This window comes from Sceloporus undulatus, chromosome 2 (genome assembly GCF_019175285.1).
Source record: "Sceloporus undulatus isolate JIND9_A2432 ecotype Alabama chromosome 2, SceUnd_v1.1, whole genome shotgun sequence".
Lineage (NCBI taxonomy): Eukaryota > Metazoa > Chordata > Lepidosauria > Squamata > Phrynosomatidae > Sceloporus > Sceloporus undulatus.
This window is the reverse complement of record NC_056523.1, coordinates 21,744,554-21,763,910: the sequence shown is the minus strand read 5'-3', so window position 1 is coordinate 21,763,910 and position 19,357 is coordinate 21,744,554. Positions and strand designations below refer to the sequence as shown.

General features: G+C 42.4%; 1 protein-coding gene across 1 annotated transcript; it reads right to left on the bottom strand.

Annotated features, from left to right (window-relative positions):
* Window positions 1-172: 172 nt before the first annotated feature.
* LOC121923227 (1-acyl-sn-glycerol-3-phosphate acyltransferase alpha-like) lies at window positions 173-19,023 on the bottom strand. The gene is made up of 6 exons (XM_042453443.1): window positions 18,828-19,023; window positions 15,657-15,790; window positions 11,420-11,595; window positions 5,629-5,724; window positions 2,742-2,814; window positions 173-1,564 (listed from the first exon to the last, which is right to left on the bottom strand). Exons 1-6 carry the CDS (start codon window positions 19,010-19,012, stop codon window positions 1,371-1,373), a joined length of 858 nt encoding a protein of 285 aa, XP_042309377.1. The 5' UTR covers window positions 19,013-19,023; the 3' UTR covers window positions 173-1,370.
* Window positions 19,024-19,357: the final 334 nt, after the last annotated feature.

The following is a 19,357-nucleotide window of genomic DNA, read 5'->3' as shown; positions in this document are numbered from 1 at the left end:
CATGCAATTTTGGGCAATGGGAAGTCCGAACGCAATCATGGGGTTTCACGTTATTGCGTAAGTGGTGATCACACACAATTTTGGGCAATGGCAAGCTATTTTCGGGCAAAGGGAAATTAGTTCGAACGCAATTCAAATTCACATGAATGCGTTCTGGCCCCACTTTCTTTTCATTCAAAATTAAGAGAAATTCCTCCCATGTGATAAACTCCTGTGTAACCATAAAGTGTGGGTGTCCCTCAGCCTTCTACCACTGGGCAAAGTGAAGCAGCCAGATCAGGCAACATTTTGACATTTTCAGCGTCAAGAATGGGTAGCAAACTGATTTCATCTACCAGCAAAGAATGCCTGTTGGATATTTTTTTTGTTTGTTTTATGTGCCCAAATATTTTGACTGGCCTTCTGTATGAAGGAGCTTGTACTGGATGTATGGTGAGTACCAGTTGCTGTTGTGTCACCACAATTTTAGACCCCTGATCTCAGAGACAGCTTTTCTTATCTGGCAGCCTAAGAGCTTATTATACCAGAACAGAAAGCCAAAACTGAGCCAAACAGCAAATTTCTCTATGCCTTACCGAATGAAATTGTAGTGCTTCAGTTCTCTTTCTGCAGGAGATGGTTGTCAAAATGAGTCTTTTGTCTAGATGGAAAAAAATATTTGACAAAAGACACTCTTTAATTACTATTTCCTGCAAGAAGAGAACTGAAGCATGGCAAAAAACGCTACTCTCCAGGTCTGTTTTGGCTTTCCTTTTTAGTGCGATAAGACTCTGAGCTGTTAAAGGCAAGTAGATAAATTATGAAGTCACTGCAAGGCCCAATGTAGTGAAATTAAGGTCAGCTTTTTTATTTCATTTGCCAACCCATTTGCCAAATTAGAATTTCATTTGCAAAGTGAATTTTCTTTGCTATATTTTATTTATACTGTATTTGGTAACAGGCAACTGCTAGGTACTCTTTGGTTCTCCAGTTTTATCTAATTGTAAATGAAAGGAACAGGGAAGGAACAGGGGAAGCCACACACACTTCTCTCAGACTCAGTTTCACGTGACCATTGAGCATCCTCCAACAAATTAGAGGATAGCTCTTTAAAAAGAATCTGTTGTCCAATTGCCAAATCAAGTGACTGGTTGCAAAAAAGAAAAAGAAAAAAAGCATCTCCTTCTCCACCCACTGAGGCTTGGTGGCCATAAAGTGCAACACACCACACACACACACATACATACACACACACACAGACTCCATAACTTTATAGTTGAATAACTGAAGGCTTGCAGAGCTTCTGGAGGGATCCTTTTGAATATTGTGAGAAATACAGTCTTCTACACTATGCCCAGTAAGGGAAACACATTGTGCAGGAGGAGGACTATCTACGAAGAATCCTGGCCACTGGTGCCTTGGCAGGCATCTTCTTTGGTGCTGCAAGATTGCTTTCCAGGACTTCCTGGTAGCTCATGGAAGGTGGAAAGCATGGTCTCCCGTACACGCTCTGTTAGTTCAGGTACATCAGTTGGACTCAACCCTTCTGTCTTCACTGGCGGAAGAATCTTGATCGTCACTTCCCCTTGGAGGAAAGGGAAAAACAAATAAAGGAAATACTCTGAAGAGTCTAACCAATGAGCTATTGAACTTCATAGTTTAATAGCCAAAACATTTGGAAAAGAATTCATTTGCTTAACATATAGCCCCCTCCCACTGTCATTAGAAAGAGTTTGTCTATTCCACACACATCCTGCTACCAGGGTTACCTAATAGTGTTACTATTGATACCTGGTACTGGAGAGTTTGGTCACTAGTTTTGGCAAAGAAATTGATGTTGCACTAACACATTAGTGACACAGAGTGGGGATTAACAAATAACACTTCAGAACAACATTATTTTATATTATTACTTTTAAAAGGATATTTTGAAGTATTGGCCATCCTTTTTTCCTGTTTTTTAGGTTTTTTAAAAGTTGAAAAAAGTAATTAAAATAAAACATAATGAATAAATACTGACCATTGTGTTATAAATTTTCCAGTTAATGACTAATGCATTTGAATTTTTAAAAACAACATTTTGCACTCTGTTCCTGCCTCACTCACATGTTCAACTATCTTATCCCTCTGCTTTGGCTCTGCTTTCTTCCCATCTGGGCTCTGATATCAAGAAGGAACCAACTCACAGTAGGTTAAAAAAAAAACAGGAGGGGCAAGAATATGGACATTCCTTGTAGAAGCAACAACATGGTAAGCAAATGCAGGAAAGTGGTTTAAAATATATATACTGTATTCACTTCTGAATATCTAGTGCCAGACTCATACGGTAATGCTACAGAAGTTCATAGCAGCTTCAAAACATGAGGAAAATTGAAGGAGCTGGGCTTGTTCAGCTTGGTAAAGAAAAGACTGAAGGATAACATGATCACACTCTTTAAATACCTCAAGGGCTGCCACAAAGAGGCAGCTGCAAGCCTGTATTCTCTGCTGCCTAGAGGATAGGATCAGGTCTTATTTTTTGAAGCTGCAGGAGAATAGATTTCAACTGAATATCTGAAGGGATCCCTTGACAGTAAGAGCAGTTTGGCAAAGAACCAATTGCCTAAAGAGGTGGTCATTTCCTCCTTTGGATATCTTAAAAAGGACAGCTGGACAGCTACCCACTGGGGATGCTTTTTCTGGAAATCCTGCAAAGATGGCCCATTGGTCCCTTCCAACTCTATGATTCCCATCCCATCCCTTTCCCACTCCAGTTAAGCTACCTGTTGAGAATTTTTTCAACTTTGTGTTGAAGAACGGCAAGTAGGAAGACATAACCACGGGAATTATTGGCACCTGCATGAAAATAACAATGACAACAAAATTACACTGGACAGCAACCAGGAGTGAATACATAACAATCTTTTTTGTTATGTGTTAAGGAGAATTGTTATTGCAAGACCAGTGAGTGGGAAGGTTACTTTTTTGGACTATCACTCCCAGTCACCCAACAAGGTGTAGAGTGGGATGTGTAGTCCAAAAAATAACTTTGGCAAGCTATGCTACAATCTCTTCCTTGGCTAAGGTACAACTAGGTAGTTATTCATATGAACCACCTAAATGGGAAAAGGCAGGTTAAATGGAACATGTAGCAACTCACCTTTACAAAGACGCTGTTTCTAAGGTGTGTGAAAGAGATGTTGTTGTTATTGTTGATATGATATGCTGTCAAGTTGGCTAATGTTGACCTTATGGATGAGACACCTCAAAAAGACCCTGTTATTAACATCCCTGTTCAATCTTGAAACCTCAGGTTCATGGTTTCCTTATTGACTCAGTCCACCTATAGTGGATTGAATCAATCCTCTTTTCCTTCTACCTTCCACTTTATTGCACATTTTCCAATGAGTCACATCATCTCATGATATGTCTAAAATACACTAACCTAAGTTTCGTCATTTTGGCTTCTGGTGAAAATTCAGGCTCAATTTTTTCTTGGGGCTATTAATTTGTCATTTGTCCATGATGTTCATGAAACTTTCTTCCAGAACCACATTTCAGATGAATCTATTTCCTTTCTGTCAGCTTTCCTAAGAGTTCATCTTATACTGTATATCCATAGAAATCAGAAATACAACGGCATGGTTGATCCTGACCTTGGTATTTAATTATATAGTTTTACACTTTGGGATCTTATCTAGTTCCTTCATAACAACCTTCAGTATCCTTGCTCTTAAAATTTTCCTTCTGATTTCTCAAATTTTCTGGAAGTCTCTTGTTCTTCCTTTTTTATTGTCTTCATTTGCTTCGTAATGAGTATTATAACAACACTCTTTGCCCCTATGTACAAGCTGCTGAACAGTTGCAGTCAGGATTCTGACCCTATTTCTGTCACCTTTTACTTTTGCTTCTCATACGCCTATAACTCTATGAAGAATTTCACCAGTCATCCATTGAGACTTTTATTTCCTTTTGGCTAAAAATAGAATATTTTTGCCTTCTTCCTTGATCATGGTCAGATCTACACTAGTAAAATAAGTCATCCTCACCTTGTTTCTTGTGTTGTTGGAACACATGACGTTCTTCCATTTTCAAGGCAAAAGCACTTCTTTTAGATGTTAATGTGATTAAAATCACTCCTCTATACTCTACAGTTTTAGGGGGAAATTTTATACTTGTGTGATGCATGAATCAGGATTGGGGTGGAATGGAGAGGTGAGGTGGAGGGCATGATGGGTGGGTAGTTACCTAGCTCTGAAAATGGTGTGGTGTTACAATTTTTTTAAAAAACTTCAGTGTGTGTATTCAAAACTCAGATATTCAAAAGGATCCCTTCATTTCAGAAGCCCTGCAAACATTCAGTTATTCAAATATGCAGTTATGGAGTGTGTGTGTGTGTGTGTGTGTGTGTGTGACATTTTATGGCCACAAAGGCTCAATGGGTGGAGGAGACGCTCACCTCACTTGGTGACAATGACTGCTAACAAGTGTCTCCTTTCTCAAACCACTGAGCTGCACTTGGCCCCATGTCTTTGATGTTTGGGGAGCAGTGGTAGAACTCCAATTGGGATGTCACCCAGTGTGGTCTGCACCTCCTTTGTGACAACCCTGGATCCGACCCATGTACTGTATCTTTTTTCCAGTTCACAGTTCTTTTGATCCATGGTTGATTAGGTTAATAGTGCAATTTTTCCAGCAAAAGGGGGGGGGCTTTCTGGAAAGAAAATCCTTTAAAAGACAAGTTGTCGGCACTGAACAACAACAATAAACCCCATTTTGTGCACAGAGTTCCAGCATATGCATGCAAGATTTCCTTCTCCACTACCCCAGCTTTGATGTGTTATACTTCTAAATAAACATTTGGATTCTCACAAGCCTTCTGTGTATGGAAGATACCCTTTCTAGGATTTCATCTCTCCCAATCCCCTAAAAACTGATTCAGTCTTTGAATTCAGCCCTACCCTTAAAAATGGGCTTGGCTAGAGTAAAAACACCCTTCAGAGATTTATTTTGTTTTGTGGTATTTGGGGAGAGATAAACTTTTAAAGAGGGTATCTTCTGAGAGGCCAAGGAATGCCTTTCAATACAAGTTGATGAGAAATATCTAAGGAGAGAGGAGAAAAAATTGCTAGTGATGTTTCAGCTGGTGACTGAGCTACCCAGGTCCAATGGATGTGTGTTTCAGATGGCATAATTGTTCTCATGGGCATTCTGCTAAGGAAACTGGAACGCAGCCACTGGACTGCTGTGCAGGGGCAGCAGCAACACTCCCACCCCCCAGTTACACAGATCATAGTGCAAAGTCCTTAGAATGTTATCTCTAAACATCACTGACTATTCCTCACATTATCATGTTTTGTGAGGTCCAACCTTTGAAAAGTTAGTTTGGGGACTATATGTCCTTGAAGCACCTACTTGTCCAGTGGGTTCTTGGAGCTGTAATCTGAAAGGTAACTTTTTAATTGGTCTGTGGGATGAATGGTACCATAGAAGCTGGGTAAGGCAGAGGAATGTTTGGCTCAACATCTCTAAACAATGCCTGCCTCTTGGGTATAGATAGTACTGTTTTGGTTATACAAGGACAGGTGCTTGGAGAATGTGATGGCTATCTGTGTACCTACTTACACAAACAAATGTAGGTATGGAAATTTGAAAATCGAATGTTCTTACCTGGGTTTTCACAGCGAGATGGAAGGCCCCACTTTTGAAGGGCAGTATGGTGGTACTGTAACTTCTAGTCCCTTCAGGGAATATCCAGATTCGCAGCTGGATGGGAGAGGAAAGAGACAAAACAGAACAATATTTGCACATTGCATCTGAGGAAGTAGACCTAAGTCTAGGAAAGTTCATGCTGCCAATTTTTTTCTTTCAGTTAGTCTCAGAGGTGCTACCAGATCTCTCAACATACTGATTCTACAGATAACACGGCTATATCTTTGAATGTTTGCATATTACTTTCTTACTTCTTCAGCTGGAAGCAGAATACAAAAAAAGTTTTGTCCTCTAGCTGCTCCCCGACATGATTTCTCCCAGTTTGTTTTCACCAGTTCTGAGAAAACCAGTCCTTCCTCCACTCTGTAGTTGTATACCTGCATTTATGAATGTTTACAGAGTTAAAGGACAATAAGGGACTACTCCAGACAAGGCCTATGTGCTAGGAGGTTGCAGTATTTATTGCTGTCGTTCAGGACTGCAGCTGGGGGGGGGGGGTTAAAAATAAAATATTCAAATGCTGTTTCTGTTGACCTATTTTGTTCAGGAACACAGCCAGATCTTCTGAACCATCTGAACAACATCCACCCTAGCATCCAATTCACTAAGGAAAAAGGAAAGGAAGGAACACTGCCATTCTTGGATGGCCTAGTCATCTGCAAACCGAACCAACTTTTGGGTCACACAGTATACAGAAAATCTACACATACAAACCAGTACCTGCACAAGAACTCCAACCATCACCCAGAACAAAAAAGAAGCACAATCAAAAAACTGGTAGATCGGGCAAAACACATCTGCGAACCCCATTTATTGGAAGATGAATTGAAACACCTGGCCCGGGCTCTACAGGCAAATGGTTATTCCAGCTCAGACATCAGAAGAGCTGCTAGACCCAGAAAAACCCAGAGGAGTGAAGACAACCACCCAAAGGGAAGGCATTTCTACCATACATCAAAGGAGTCACAGACAGAATAGGCAAAGTGGTGAAGAAGCACAACTTCCAAATGGATTACAAACCGACCAAGAAAATCCAGCAAATGCTGTGCTCAGCGAAGGACAGGAGAAACCCTCTCACAGCCGCAAGAATTTACTGTATACGATGCAGCTGCGGACAAGTCTACATGGGGACCAACAAATGCAGTGTCCACACATGAATCAAGGAACATGAGAAACTGCAGACTGGGTTAGCCAGAAAAATCAGCAGTAGCAGAACACATTATAAACCATCCTGGGCACAAAATGTTGTTTGAAAACACTGAAATTCTGGACCATGCCAACAACTATCAGGTCAGAATGGGAAGCCATTGAAATCCACAAACACTTAGACTTCAACAGGAAAGAGGAAACCCTTAAAGTAAATAAAGGTGCGGTACAGACCGCCATAAAGCGGTGTACTCGTGCCAATACTAGGGTTAGGGAGTGTGCACGAACTGCACGCTCCTTAACCCTAATATGTTTGGATGGTGCCACCATTATGCAGCACCATCCACACAGGGCACGTGACGACAACATCACACACGCGCTGCATCCAAATGGAGCGGCACGTGTGTGATGTCTCCGCGCTGCCCCAGACCGCTTACGATGACCTGGCTGTGGTGCAGGAAGGAGCTAATTTTCGTTGTGTGCATCATTCCCATAGCAACCAAACGGCCGTGGGAACAATGCAGAGGAGAAAGGGGTAAGGCAGCCCCTTTCTCCCATGGCTGTGGCTCCTGGGGTGTCCAGGGGCATGAAGCGCCAAGGACACCCCTTTTCCGGACCACAGAGAAGCAGCGGATTGGGGCTGTGGGGCTGCCAGTGAGGCTGCCCCAGCCCCAACCTCAACCTGGAGCAAAAAGGGGTGGGTTCAGGCCACCCCTTTGAGGTGGTCTGTACCACACCAAAGTTTGTCTAACAGTCCTAAAGAACACCAAAACCAGGACTTAACAAATGCAGATGAGAAACCATTCAGGGTGGGGGGGGGGGGTCTTTCCCAGCAGACAATGATCACCAGTTAGCAGACACTAATCCTCTTTTGCATATCCTCCTACCCTGAGATCCGGCCATCAACAACAGAACAATACCCGGAACTCCCCCCCCCCCCCAACCCACCCCCCAAGAGTTGGAAGAGACCAGAAGGACCATCCAGTCCAACCCCCTGCCATGCAGGAATGCACAAAGCACTGCTGACGGATGGCCATCCAGCCTCTTTTTTAAAAGCAACCTCCAAGGCGACATCTCCTCTATGTTCTTCAATCAGGACAGTCTTCTCTGCAATATCCAAGAAATCCTCATGCTCCCTAACATGCTGCAGAGTGGATAAATGGGCCTTCTCTTCCAACAGAAAAAATACAAAACAGAAAAAAATGGAATAGCTATAAAATGTCTTTTAATTTTGAACAGCAGGAACCTTCTTATTGAAAGCACCCTCTGTCTCTGTGAGGCAAGCCATATTTCCTTGGCATTGGCCGCTAACCAGATATCTATGTTCAGTTGGAAAGAAGTGCAATCAAATTCCAATAAGGCTGAAACACCTTCCCTAGAACAGGCAGTGCCCCACTTCACTGTGAGATTATTCCTCTTATTTTATTAGGTTAATCAGACAGCAAATGTACGCCTTCCTATCAGATGCTGAAGGCAAGCCATCTGCTAACTCAACAACCTTTACCTTTGAGGTTATTTGCTCAACTTGTTAGACAGGTTGGTTTGCTCTCTTTCTTTTGATAAATGTAAGGGTGTAACCTCAGCCCCTTCCAAAAATATATAAAAGTTGTGATGGTTCTGTTACCCACAAACATCCTCAGATTGGTGCAAGATCTGAAAGGCTCCCAACTAAGGTTGCTAGGTCAGGATTACCTCCGACCCGAAGATTTCTGGGCCAAAAACTAGGGATGGTTCCTTGGTGATGTCATTAAGCATTACGCAGCAACCACTGTTTCTCACAGCTTATCATTAAAACACAACCATACACATTCACAACTAGTGTAGCCAGGTTTTCAAAACTGCAATCAGGAACAGTTGGAATTCATGCAGGTTGACCATCAGGAAGCAGTTTTTCACAAGTTTGTGACATACCTAAATACCAAATGAATGTATTCTTTTAAGTTACCTTAGCCATGTGTTTCTCTGTAGAATTAACATATTATCTAACTTCATAAATGACATGATGCACATATTTCTGTCTTCCTGGGCCCATACCCCAAAACACAGAAATTTTGCAATCCCATTCAGTCTGTATAAAATGGAGACTTCCAACACCCATTATAAAAGACACCTGTCACGCCTTATTAGGGACAAGCTTTCCAACCCTCAATTAAGGGATACCTTTTATAATAAAGATCACTGGCACAATTAAGCAGGGCATATTTTCCTGTTTGGAAATTCTGGCTAAAGTTATTGTTCCCAGTCCCAGATCAAGATGATTATTCTATCTCACTTGCATTGGGAGTCTAGATAAGGAACATTTATTTAATAATAAATAGAAGAGAAATGACATACAAATTATGCTAAATCAAGACTGACATTTAGAAAGTGCAATCAAGGAACATTTGCAAATTGCAGAGAGCCAAATTGCTCAGATGGAGCGAAGAGATTAAAAAACAACATCAGAGCACAGTAGGAAAGATAGATAGACAGACAGACATAGACACATGGCTGGGAGAAAGCTCTCCTGGCTAGAGGTTTTCACATTGCCCTTATCTGTCACCTGAAGTTGGCCACACAAAAACTGGAGAATTTTAGCCCTGGCCTCTTAAGCTGCCCTGAAGATTCAGGGCACGTTTCTGAAATCCGGCAACCTATGGTTTCATTCACACTACATAATAAACTGATTTTTGCATTGGATTGTTTCGAATTGACGGAGTGATTTGACAGCAAATAGATGTTCAGACTGTGGTTGTTATCACTGAACCTGCTCGTTTCAGTTTAATTATTATTAATTATTAATTATTATTGTTTAATTCTGTTTTAGTACTGGGAATGGGGAGGTAGGTCTAGGGTTTGATTTTTTAACTCTATTGTAATTTGTTGTATTTTATTGTTGTAACCCGCCCGGATTCTTCGTGATTGGGCGGGCTAAATCTATTATTATTATTATTAACTCACTTCATGTTTACATTAACAACTGGACTGATACAAAATGGATTCTCTATGTGCAACTTTACAGGGATGATCACATCACAAGGGACAGAATCCAATTGACAATGTGTTCGCACTTGCATTCAACCAAATCATTTTTAAAAATGCGGCAAATGCCTCAGATTCAAAAGAACCAGTTTAATTGGGTTTAGCGCTGGTCCCCTTGCAAACTGCATCAGAGAAATTTGGCACCAGTGTGCACAAGGGCATTTTAGAGCAGTTTAAACCAGTTTATTATGTACTGTGAATGAGGCCTATATTACAACTGGATGTGAACACACATGCATACAGCCAGTACCCAATGCCAGAGCTGAGTTTTAGGCAATTGGAAGAAATAAATCAATGCCAAGAAACAAACCAGTTAGGGAGACCTTGTTGTTTAGGCAAGGCCCTGTCTGGTGAGCAGGGCACCTTCCAAGCTGCAATTCTGAACAGCTGGCAAGTTGGAGCAAGCTGCTCACAGAAGGTATAGATATAACAGCTCTTCACATGTCCCTGGGTTTTATTTTACTGGTGCCATATGGAATGTATGAAGACCAGCAGAACAGGCCAAGAAGTTGACATAAACCTATGGAATAAGAGTGGTGCAAATATGTAGAAGAGTCCTGTAATAAGGCATGGTAAAGACATGATTTTCAAGATGTGTCCAAGCATTCTAACTCTCTTTTAGTGGACCTTAGTATTGTAAGCCGCCCTGATAGCCTTTAGGGCTGAAGGGCGGGGTACAAATGCTGTAAATAAAAAAAATAATATTCATTTATTTTCTTTTATTTTTATTTATTATTTATTTTAGTTTTTAACAATATATGGATACTAATAACAACAATATTTACCTTTGGTGATCTGAGGTATTGGCTTTGGTCTCTTCATCACTACCTAATTATACCATTTTGTTAGCACTTCAGCTGCTATGACTGCATTCTTCACAATCCTCAGATCTGTAGTTTGGTGAGACACTAAAACTCTCAGGAAGAGAATTCTAAATACAGTTGGCCCTCCACATTTGCGGCTTTGACTTTTGCAGATGTGATTATTTGCAGTTTTGGTTAATATATTCTCTCTAGGAATCTCTTAAGTCTTCCAGCACAATTCTGCCAGAAGTTGACCATTGAGTTGTGCTGGAGAACCTAGAAGTTCTTAGAGAAAACACTTCTCTAAGTCATTTGTAAGTCCTCCAACATGATTCTATGATCAACTTCTGGCAGATGTTGACCATAGAGTTGCACTGGAGGACTTGGAGATTCCTAGAGAGTTGTTCCCTTGGGTAAAAAGAATAGTGTTTTTTTATTTGTGGTTTTTCCACATTCACAGGGGTCCTCCACCTCTAACCCCAGTGAATGTGGAGGGACCACTGTACATCACAAAGCTACAAATCTCAGAATTCCATAGGATGGAGGCATGCCAGTTAAAGTGGAATCACAGTAGAATCTGGTGTCTCACAGTACCTAATTACAACACTTCTATACTATTCAGTGACACAGTTATAATGATACCATTATAGTACTATTTAATCCACTTTCAATCTGCTATATTATCAGATCAAGGTTAAACCTAAGTGCAGCAAGACAGAAAGCCCAATTGGTATTGGTGTTTTCATGATAGGTACATGCTGTTCCATCTGCTTACTCACATTGTCCCGAACGATGCTGTCCGCTGCTCCTGACATGACCTTGATGGTTGCATCTTTCTTTTTGCGGTCAATGAAAATAAAGCCACTAAGCCAGGAGACAATGCCAACAGTGAAATAGTATAAGATCTCCTTCTTGACAAGTAAGGTGCACCGGTCTGGCAAGATCTGAAACATCCCTGGAACAGATAGAAGGGAGATGGTCAAAACCAAGCTTAATTGCACCCTTCTCTCACCCTTCCCTACAGGCCCTTGAGAAACATGCAGTTACTGATGGTAGTTAGATTTGGGTGGGAGACCTGGATTCAAATCCTTGCTTAGCTGCATGAAACTACTGGGGTAATTCTGGACCAGTCACACACATAAACTCAGATAAAATTATGGTAAAGATACAATGTCTTGAGATTCATAGAAGAATAGGGTGAGAAAGATAAATAATAATAATAATAAATAATAAATGCTTTATTTGTATACCGCCCTTCTTCCAATCAGGGCGGTTCACAGAATAATAACATAAACAATGTACAATATAAAACCAATAAAACAGATTAAAATATACATTAAAATCAAATACTAGCCAGCTCATCATTGGCTATCGGGGGGGGGGGGGGGCTAACTAGAGCTTGTTTCGGGGAACGCTCGCTTAAACAGGAAGGTTTTTAAGTCCTTCCTGAACTGGGCTAGGGAGGTAGCCGAGCGGAGCTCTATGGGCAGCGTATTCCAGAGGGTCGAGGCCGAGATGGTAAATGTCCTCCTTGCAATGGAGGCTAGTCTTGCCCCAGGTACCCTCAGTAGCTGCTACCCAGATGTTCTGAGTGTGCGGGGCGGATTGTATGGGGAGAGGCGGTCCTCAAGGTATCCTGGGCCCAAGCCATGTAGGGCTTTATAGGTTATCACCAACACCTTGTATTGCGCCCGGAAGCGGATGGGCAGCCAATGCAGATCTTTAAGTATAGGTGTTATATGACTGGCCCTGGGTATGCCAGTGACCAGTCTGGCTGCTATATTCTGTACCAATGGTAGCTTCCGGGTATGGTACAAGGGTTGCCCCATGTAGAGCGCGTTGCAGAAATCCAAACGAGAGGTTATCAGAGCATGTACCACCGTTTCAAGGTCCCTCTGGCCCAGGTAGGGACGCAGCTGGCGAATCAGCCGAAGCTGATAACAGGTGCTCCTGACCGTCGCATCCACCTGAGATGTAAGGTGGAGCGACGAATCAAGGAGCACCCCCAGACTGCATACGGAGTCCTTCACAGGAAGCGTGATCCCGTTCAGGACAGGTGGAACCACCGCCATTCCCGGACCAGGGGAACCTATCACAAGTACCTCCGTTTTCTCTGGATTCAGACTGAGTCGGTTTTCCCTCATCCAGTCCATTACCGACTCCAGACAGGCCACGAGAGGAGAGACGCCATCCTCAGTCACTGCATCAGTCGGAGACATAGAGAAGACTATTTGGGTGTCATCAGCGTACTGATAACCCCGCGCCCCATGTCTCCGGATGATCTCTCCCAGCGGTTTCATGTAAATGTTGAAAAGCATGGGAGACAGAATGGCTCCTTGAGGGACCCCAGTTGTGAGGGCCCTCTTATCGGAGCACACGTCTCCCAGCTGCACCATCTCCCAGAGAGGAACCCTCCCAGAGAGGTAAGATCGGAACCACTGGAGCGCAGTGCCCCCGATTCCCACCTCTACCAGGCGCTCCAGAAGGATACCATGGTCTATGGTATCGAAAGCCGCTGAGATGTCCAAGAGCACCAACAGGGACACGCTTCCCCTGTCGATGCCCAGACGGAGATCATCGACCAAGGCGACCATGGCCGTCTCGACCCCGTAACCCGCCCGAAAGCCAGTTTGAAATGGATCCAGATAATCCGTTTCATCCAAGATCGACTGAAGCTGGATTGCAACCGCCCTCTCGATCACCTTCCCCAAAAATGGCAGCAGTGAGACTGGCCGATAATTACTATGCATCAGGGGGTCGAGGGAGGGCTTTTTTAACAGCGGTTTAATAGTGGCCAATTTCAAGCTGGATGGAAATCGCCCATCCCTCAGAGATGTATTTATAATCCGGTGTAACAATGAGGCTACCACCAGCCCCCCCTGAGCCGCTAGCCATGAGGGACAGGGATCGAGAGAGCAGGTTGTCTTCCGAACGCTTCCAAGGATCTTGTCCACATCATCGGTACTAACCAACTCAAACTGATCCAGTTTAATGGAGTCCACGGAGGCTCTGGATGCTTCTACCCTAGGTTCTGCGATAATGCCGGCGTTAAGACCTTCGCTTATCCGAGAGGTTTTATCCGCAAAGAAGTTGTTAAATTGGTCACAGCAGGCAAATAGACATGCATATCTTTTTGGAATAAAACTCCTAGAATCAGGTCAGGCCATACTGGTTATGGAGCTCAAGACAGTAACTATTCTGAGCTCTACATATTTATGTAAGTCTCATTTTTCTCACAACTAGTTGTCTTCATATGCATTGTGTTGTGTGGTTCAGTTTTGCAAGTAACCTCCCAAGATGTAAAGATTTTAAAGAACCGTTGCAGGATTCAGCCATAGACATTCATGACCTTGCAGCCCCGTGGCTCTTTTAAACCATAGCCACTTAGCAACACCACCACCACTCATCGTTGGTCATGGTCTTTCCTTTCACTTTTTTGTTCCAATTTTTGCAAAGGATTTCTTAGCAGAAACAGAGTGCCTTTCCACAGCTCCTCTTCACTCAGCCAGCTAGGTTCCCTATATCATTATGGAAGAGGAACACAGAGCAAGGCAGATAGATGAGTCATGCTCCTCAGTACCTACACCTCTATAAAAGTAAAATCCAGCACTACATTTGGCCTTTCATATGCATGGTTTTTTTTATCCACAGATTCAAGCATCCAAGGATTGAAAATATTCCAAAAAAGATAAATTTCATAAAGCAAATCTTGATTTTGCCATTTTATCTAAGGGATACCATTTTACTATCCCATTGTATCGAATGGGACTTGAACATGCATAGATTTTGGTATCCATGGGGGGTAATGGAACCAAGCCCTAGCATATGCCAAGAGCCCACTGTACTTGGTTATTACCAGTGGCATCCTGGGGGGGGGGGGCGGTGGAATGCACTGAGTGACACCCAGCCAGGCCCTACTCCAACCTTCTCCACTGCGAATGGCTCTCTCAGACAAGGAAGCCAAGACACTGGAGAAGAAGGGGCAAGCAAATGCCCACATGCTCCTCCTGCCTTCTCCATTACCATAGCTCTTGCATGCCCCTTCTGAGTCCTCCCACTGTTTGACTTGCATAGCTGCCCACCCAGCCCCCAGCTAGATTTTTCAATTATAAATTATTTTGTAAATAATTCAAATAAGGACATAGGCAGATAGGCCCCAGATAACTGTAGCTAAAACCTGTGCCTGCTTTTTTGGGCGTTCATGCAAATGATTATAGACTGGATGAATATGGAGGTTACAAATGCCCTGCCAAAGTTTATTGTTATTGTTTTTTATGGGTTTTTTGGGCTATGTGGCCATCTTCTATAAGAGTTTCTTCCTGACGTTTCGCCAGCATCAGGCTGTCATCTTCAGAGATGCTATTGCTATTGTTCATGAACTGCATATTGTTTACTGTTTGGTACTTGGGCATTTAAATTGTGATATTTGGTAGTGCCTTTGGACACAACAAAATAAATTATTGATCTAAAAACTGTAACCCCTTAAAAAAACATAACTGTACTCTTTTGCTACTACTAAACATTATGCCAGGGGAAAGGGAAGGGGAAAGAGGGGAAACAAAAGATAAATTCAAAGGAGAATCATGAATCCTTGTTTTTATGTACAGTATTCTTTTTTTTCTTAAATATATAATATGTATATAATAATAAAGATTATTTTCAATATAAAAAACCCATTATGCCAGTAGTACATGTTTGACCTTAGCCACCCACCAGTGGTAATCTCAAGTTGTTCTTTTCGTAAGCTGATTTGTTCACCGCAACTTTGATTTCATTAACGTATCCCATGCTCAAATGAATGTGTAGTTAGAGCTTTTCAAAAGCTCATTTTTGGACTAAAGTTCTCAAAATCCCTCACCCACACCAGCTTGACCACTGCCATGCTTGGAACTCTGGGAAATATAATTGAAACAACAACTTTTTCAAGCTTCTGGCTTGGTCCTAGCACAACCCCCTTCTGGACCCTTCCAGTTTCTCAGTGAAAAGGATCAAAGCTTGATCATTTAGCCAACATACCAAGGAAGTCCACATTGCTCTGATGATTGGCAACAATGACATAGGGCCCTTTCAGGTTTAAGTATGTAGCATCCTGCACATTGATCTTAATGCCAATGATGTATTTCAAAGGCAGCATGACGAAGCGAAGAATTCTGAAAAAGGGAGTGAGGACAATGTGAAGTTTTCTTTTTTAAAAAAGGGAGTCCATAGGTGCATTTTTATCAAGATCAAGAAGCTGCAGATCAGAAGGAAAGATTTCTATGGGAATCTCTACATAGAGCTACCTTTTAAAATATGTTGAGGAACTTCAGCTGACCCAGTATACTGTGGTAGAGGTTCAGGTCTCAGGACATAAGGCCTGCTAGTTAAAGGTTTCCAGCCAAGGAAATAAATCTATTAGCATATGACACTGAATGTGTGTTGATTTGATATATTTTTTCGATAAAATGTGCCTAGGTGTCTGGGTACCCATCTCCACCCAACTGATGCTAGAGTGCACTGGTTTAGAGCAAATAAGTTTCTATGTCAGCTGAATTTCCCATGGAGGGGATTTAGAAGGACGCTGGTGGGCGCATGCACTTTGACATCTCCTGTCAGCTACAGCAAGGCAGTGACCCAGTGTTGCAATGGAAAACCTCCCCTTTGGCAGGTTGGAGGTCTCCCTGGCCCAAGATTACCCAGTAATTATAGTTTTTTGTAGGTTTTTCAGGCTATTAGGCCATGTTCTAGAAGAGTTTATTCCTGATGTTTTGCCAGTAGCTGTGGCTGGCATCTTCAGAGAATGATAGCATGGAAGAGAGTGGAGTATATATACTGTTGGTTGAGAGGAAGTGATTTGCATGTTAATATGTGTATTATTCTGTTGTTGAATGGCAAGGCCCTTGATGATCCATTGTCTGTTGGGAACCCCTGCCCCCCTCACCCTGGGTGGCATCCATTTGCATTTGCTGGGTCTTGATTTTGGTGTTTTTCAGAACTGGTAGCTAAACTTTGTTTACTTTAAGGATTTTGTTTTTCCTGTTGAAGTTGTCCAGGTGTTTATGGATTTCAATGGCTTCCCTGTGCATTCTGACCTGATAGTTGTTGGCATGGTCCAGAATTTAAGTGTTTTTAAACAGCATTTTATGCTTGGGATGGTTTATAACATGTTCTGCTACTGCTGATTTTTTTGGCTGACCCAGTCTGCAGTGTCTCTCATGTCATGTTCCTTGATTTGTGTTTGAACACTATGTTTTGTGGTCCCTGTGAAGACTTCTCTGCAGCTGCACGGTATGTGGTAAACTCCTATGGCCGTGAATGGGTCTCTCCCACCCTTCACTGAGTGCAGCATTTGTTGGATTTTCTTGGTTGGTTCTCTTCCATGCCAGTGTTCTCTGAAGATGCCAACCACAGCTGCTGGCAAAATGCCAGGAATAAACTCATCTAGAACATGGCCTCATAGCCCGAAAAACCCACCAAAAACTATGGATGCCGGTCATGAAAGCCTTCGGCTTCACATTACCTGGTTACTTTCATAATTCTTCCCAAATCCTGGAGGCATCCCATGGTCTGAACAGAAGGGCTCATCTTGAAATGGCAGGTTAAGTCCTTCTCCTGCTGACACCATAAACCACTGTGACCATCTAGGAGTGTAACCTGTTGTTGTGTGCCTTCAAGTTGTTTCCAACTTATGGCAGCCCTAAGGAGATCTTATCACAGGGTTATCTTGGCAAGATTTGTTCAGTTTGTCTTTGCCTTCCTCTGAGGCTAAGAAAGTGTGATTTGCCCAAGGTAACCCAGTGGCTTTCCATGGCTGAGCTGAAATTCAAAATGTGGTTTTTGAGGTCATAGTCCAATGCTCAAACCTCAACACCATGTCGGCTCTCATTCATCAGCCCTACCATTAGGTAAAATGAAGCAAACCCCTCAGGTGGCCGATGCCAAAGGGAGGAAGCAAAAGAAAGACATCAGAAGCCAAAGCTATATCTGTTAAATGTTCTGTCATGTACCCCTTTACTAGTTTACTACTCTCAGGGGAAGGGAAGGCCATATTTTCCTATGTCTCCAGGATAGTTGCTGTTGTTAACCACCACTGAGTTGACTTTGACTCATGGCAACCCCATGCAAGAAGACACCTCCAAACCCACCCACCCACCCTTCCCACACCAGCCATCTTATACTGCTCTGTTAGGTCCAATAGGCTCTTGGCCATGTCATTTTTGACTGAATCTATCCCTCATATGTGATCTTCCTTTCTTTCTACTGCCCTCCACCTTTCCTAGTATTATTGTCTTTTCTAGTGAGTCATGCCTTCTCATGATGTTTCCCAACTAAGACAGTCTCACTTTAGTCACCCTGACTTGCAGGGAGAGTTCAAGCTTGATCGGTTCTGGGACCCATTTGTTTGTCTCTTTGGTTGTCAGTGGTATCCTCAGCACTTTTCTCTAGCATCACATCTTAAATGAGTTGATTCTCCATCTGTCAGCCTTCTTCAGTGCCCAGCTCTCACATTCTTACATAGTGATGGGAAATACAATGGCTTGGATGATCCTAACTTTAGTTTTCAGTTTTATGTCTTTGCACTTTAGAAACTTGTCTAGTATTTTTTTCATAGCTGCCTTCCCCAGTCTTCCCTTAGTCTTCTTCTGATTTCTTGACTGCAGTCTGTTCTGATCAGTATGTAGAGATCTTGTAGCACCTTTGAGACTCACTGAAAGAAAGAAGTTGGCAGTATGAGCTTTTGTAGACTTAAGTCTACTTCCTCAGATGCATTTCCCCAAATTCTGTAGACTTCAGTCTACGAAAGCTCCTGCTGCCAACTTCTTTCTTGCAAGTGAGTCTCAAAGGTGCTACAAGATCTCTCTACATACAGATTCTGCAGACTAACACGGCTAGATCTTTGAATTGTGTTCTGATCAATGATTGATTCAAGGTACTGGAACTCTTTAACTATTTTGATTTCTTCTTCACCTAGACTGAATTTAGGTAAATTTTCTGTGGTCGTTATTTTTGTTTTCTTAATGTTTTAAGCCTGCCTTGGCACTTTCCTCTTTGACTTTCTTTAGTAATTGTTCAACTGTAAATCTATTTGACATTTGAACATGCAGTGTGGGCATAATCTCTTACTTTGCCTCAGGCAACAAACATTTATTTTTTCTACAGTATCTAGCACCATCATTAAAAACAGTTTAGTACTAATACTTTACTTACTTCATGTTTGCCACATTTCGTCCCCGGAGCACTAGAACAGGAACCAAGACAATAGACCAGAGAAACATCCAACCATTTATATAATGAATCCTGAAGTAATATCTGAAGATGTTGCTGTAACGATAGAGGAGGAAGGCAGCAAAGAAGAAAAGGATAAAGTTAATTAGGATTAGAGATTGGGCCATGATCCTTCCTGAAGCCGGGGTTGCTAGTTCACACACAGCCTGCTTCTGCTTGGCTCTAAAGCTTCCTTCTGCTTTGCTTGAACATGAAGACTGCAACAATGTGGGTGTGAAATGTACAGCATAGATTGGGGAAAAATACATGGCCAGGCAAGTATATCCTGACATAGGAGAATGCTAATTGGTTTTAATTGCCAGCCTGCTGGGGATGGGTGTGGAAGACATTGGGAAGAGTGTGGATACGAAGCAGAAGCACTGAGTAGAATAAGAAGCTCATGAAAATGTTGCTCATAGCCATTTTACTGATTTATGGCTTCATCAGCTCTTTGCTCTGGCACTAGAGCTCTC

What these genes read in the sequence shown, in the direction of transcription:
- LOC121923227 (XM_042453443.1), bottom strand. Translation starts at nt 19,012, where the DNA reads ATGGCCCAATCTCTAATCCTAATTAACTTTATCCTTTTCTTCTTTGCT. An exon ending in ACAGCATCGTTCGGGACAAT is followed by an intron (nt 5,725 to 11,419) that starts GTGAGTAAGCAG and finishes TCTCCCATCCAG; the next exon opens with CTGCGAATCTGGATATTCCC. An exon ending in ATCTCGCTGTGAAAACCCAG is followed by an intron (nt 2,815 to 5,628) that starts GTAAGAACATTC and finishes ATTTTCATGCAG; the next exon opens with GTGCCAATAATTCCCGTGGT.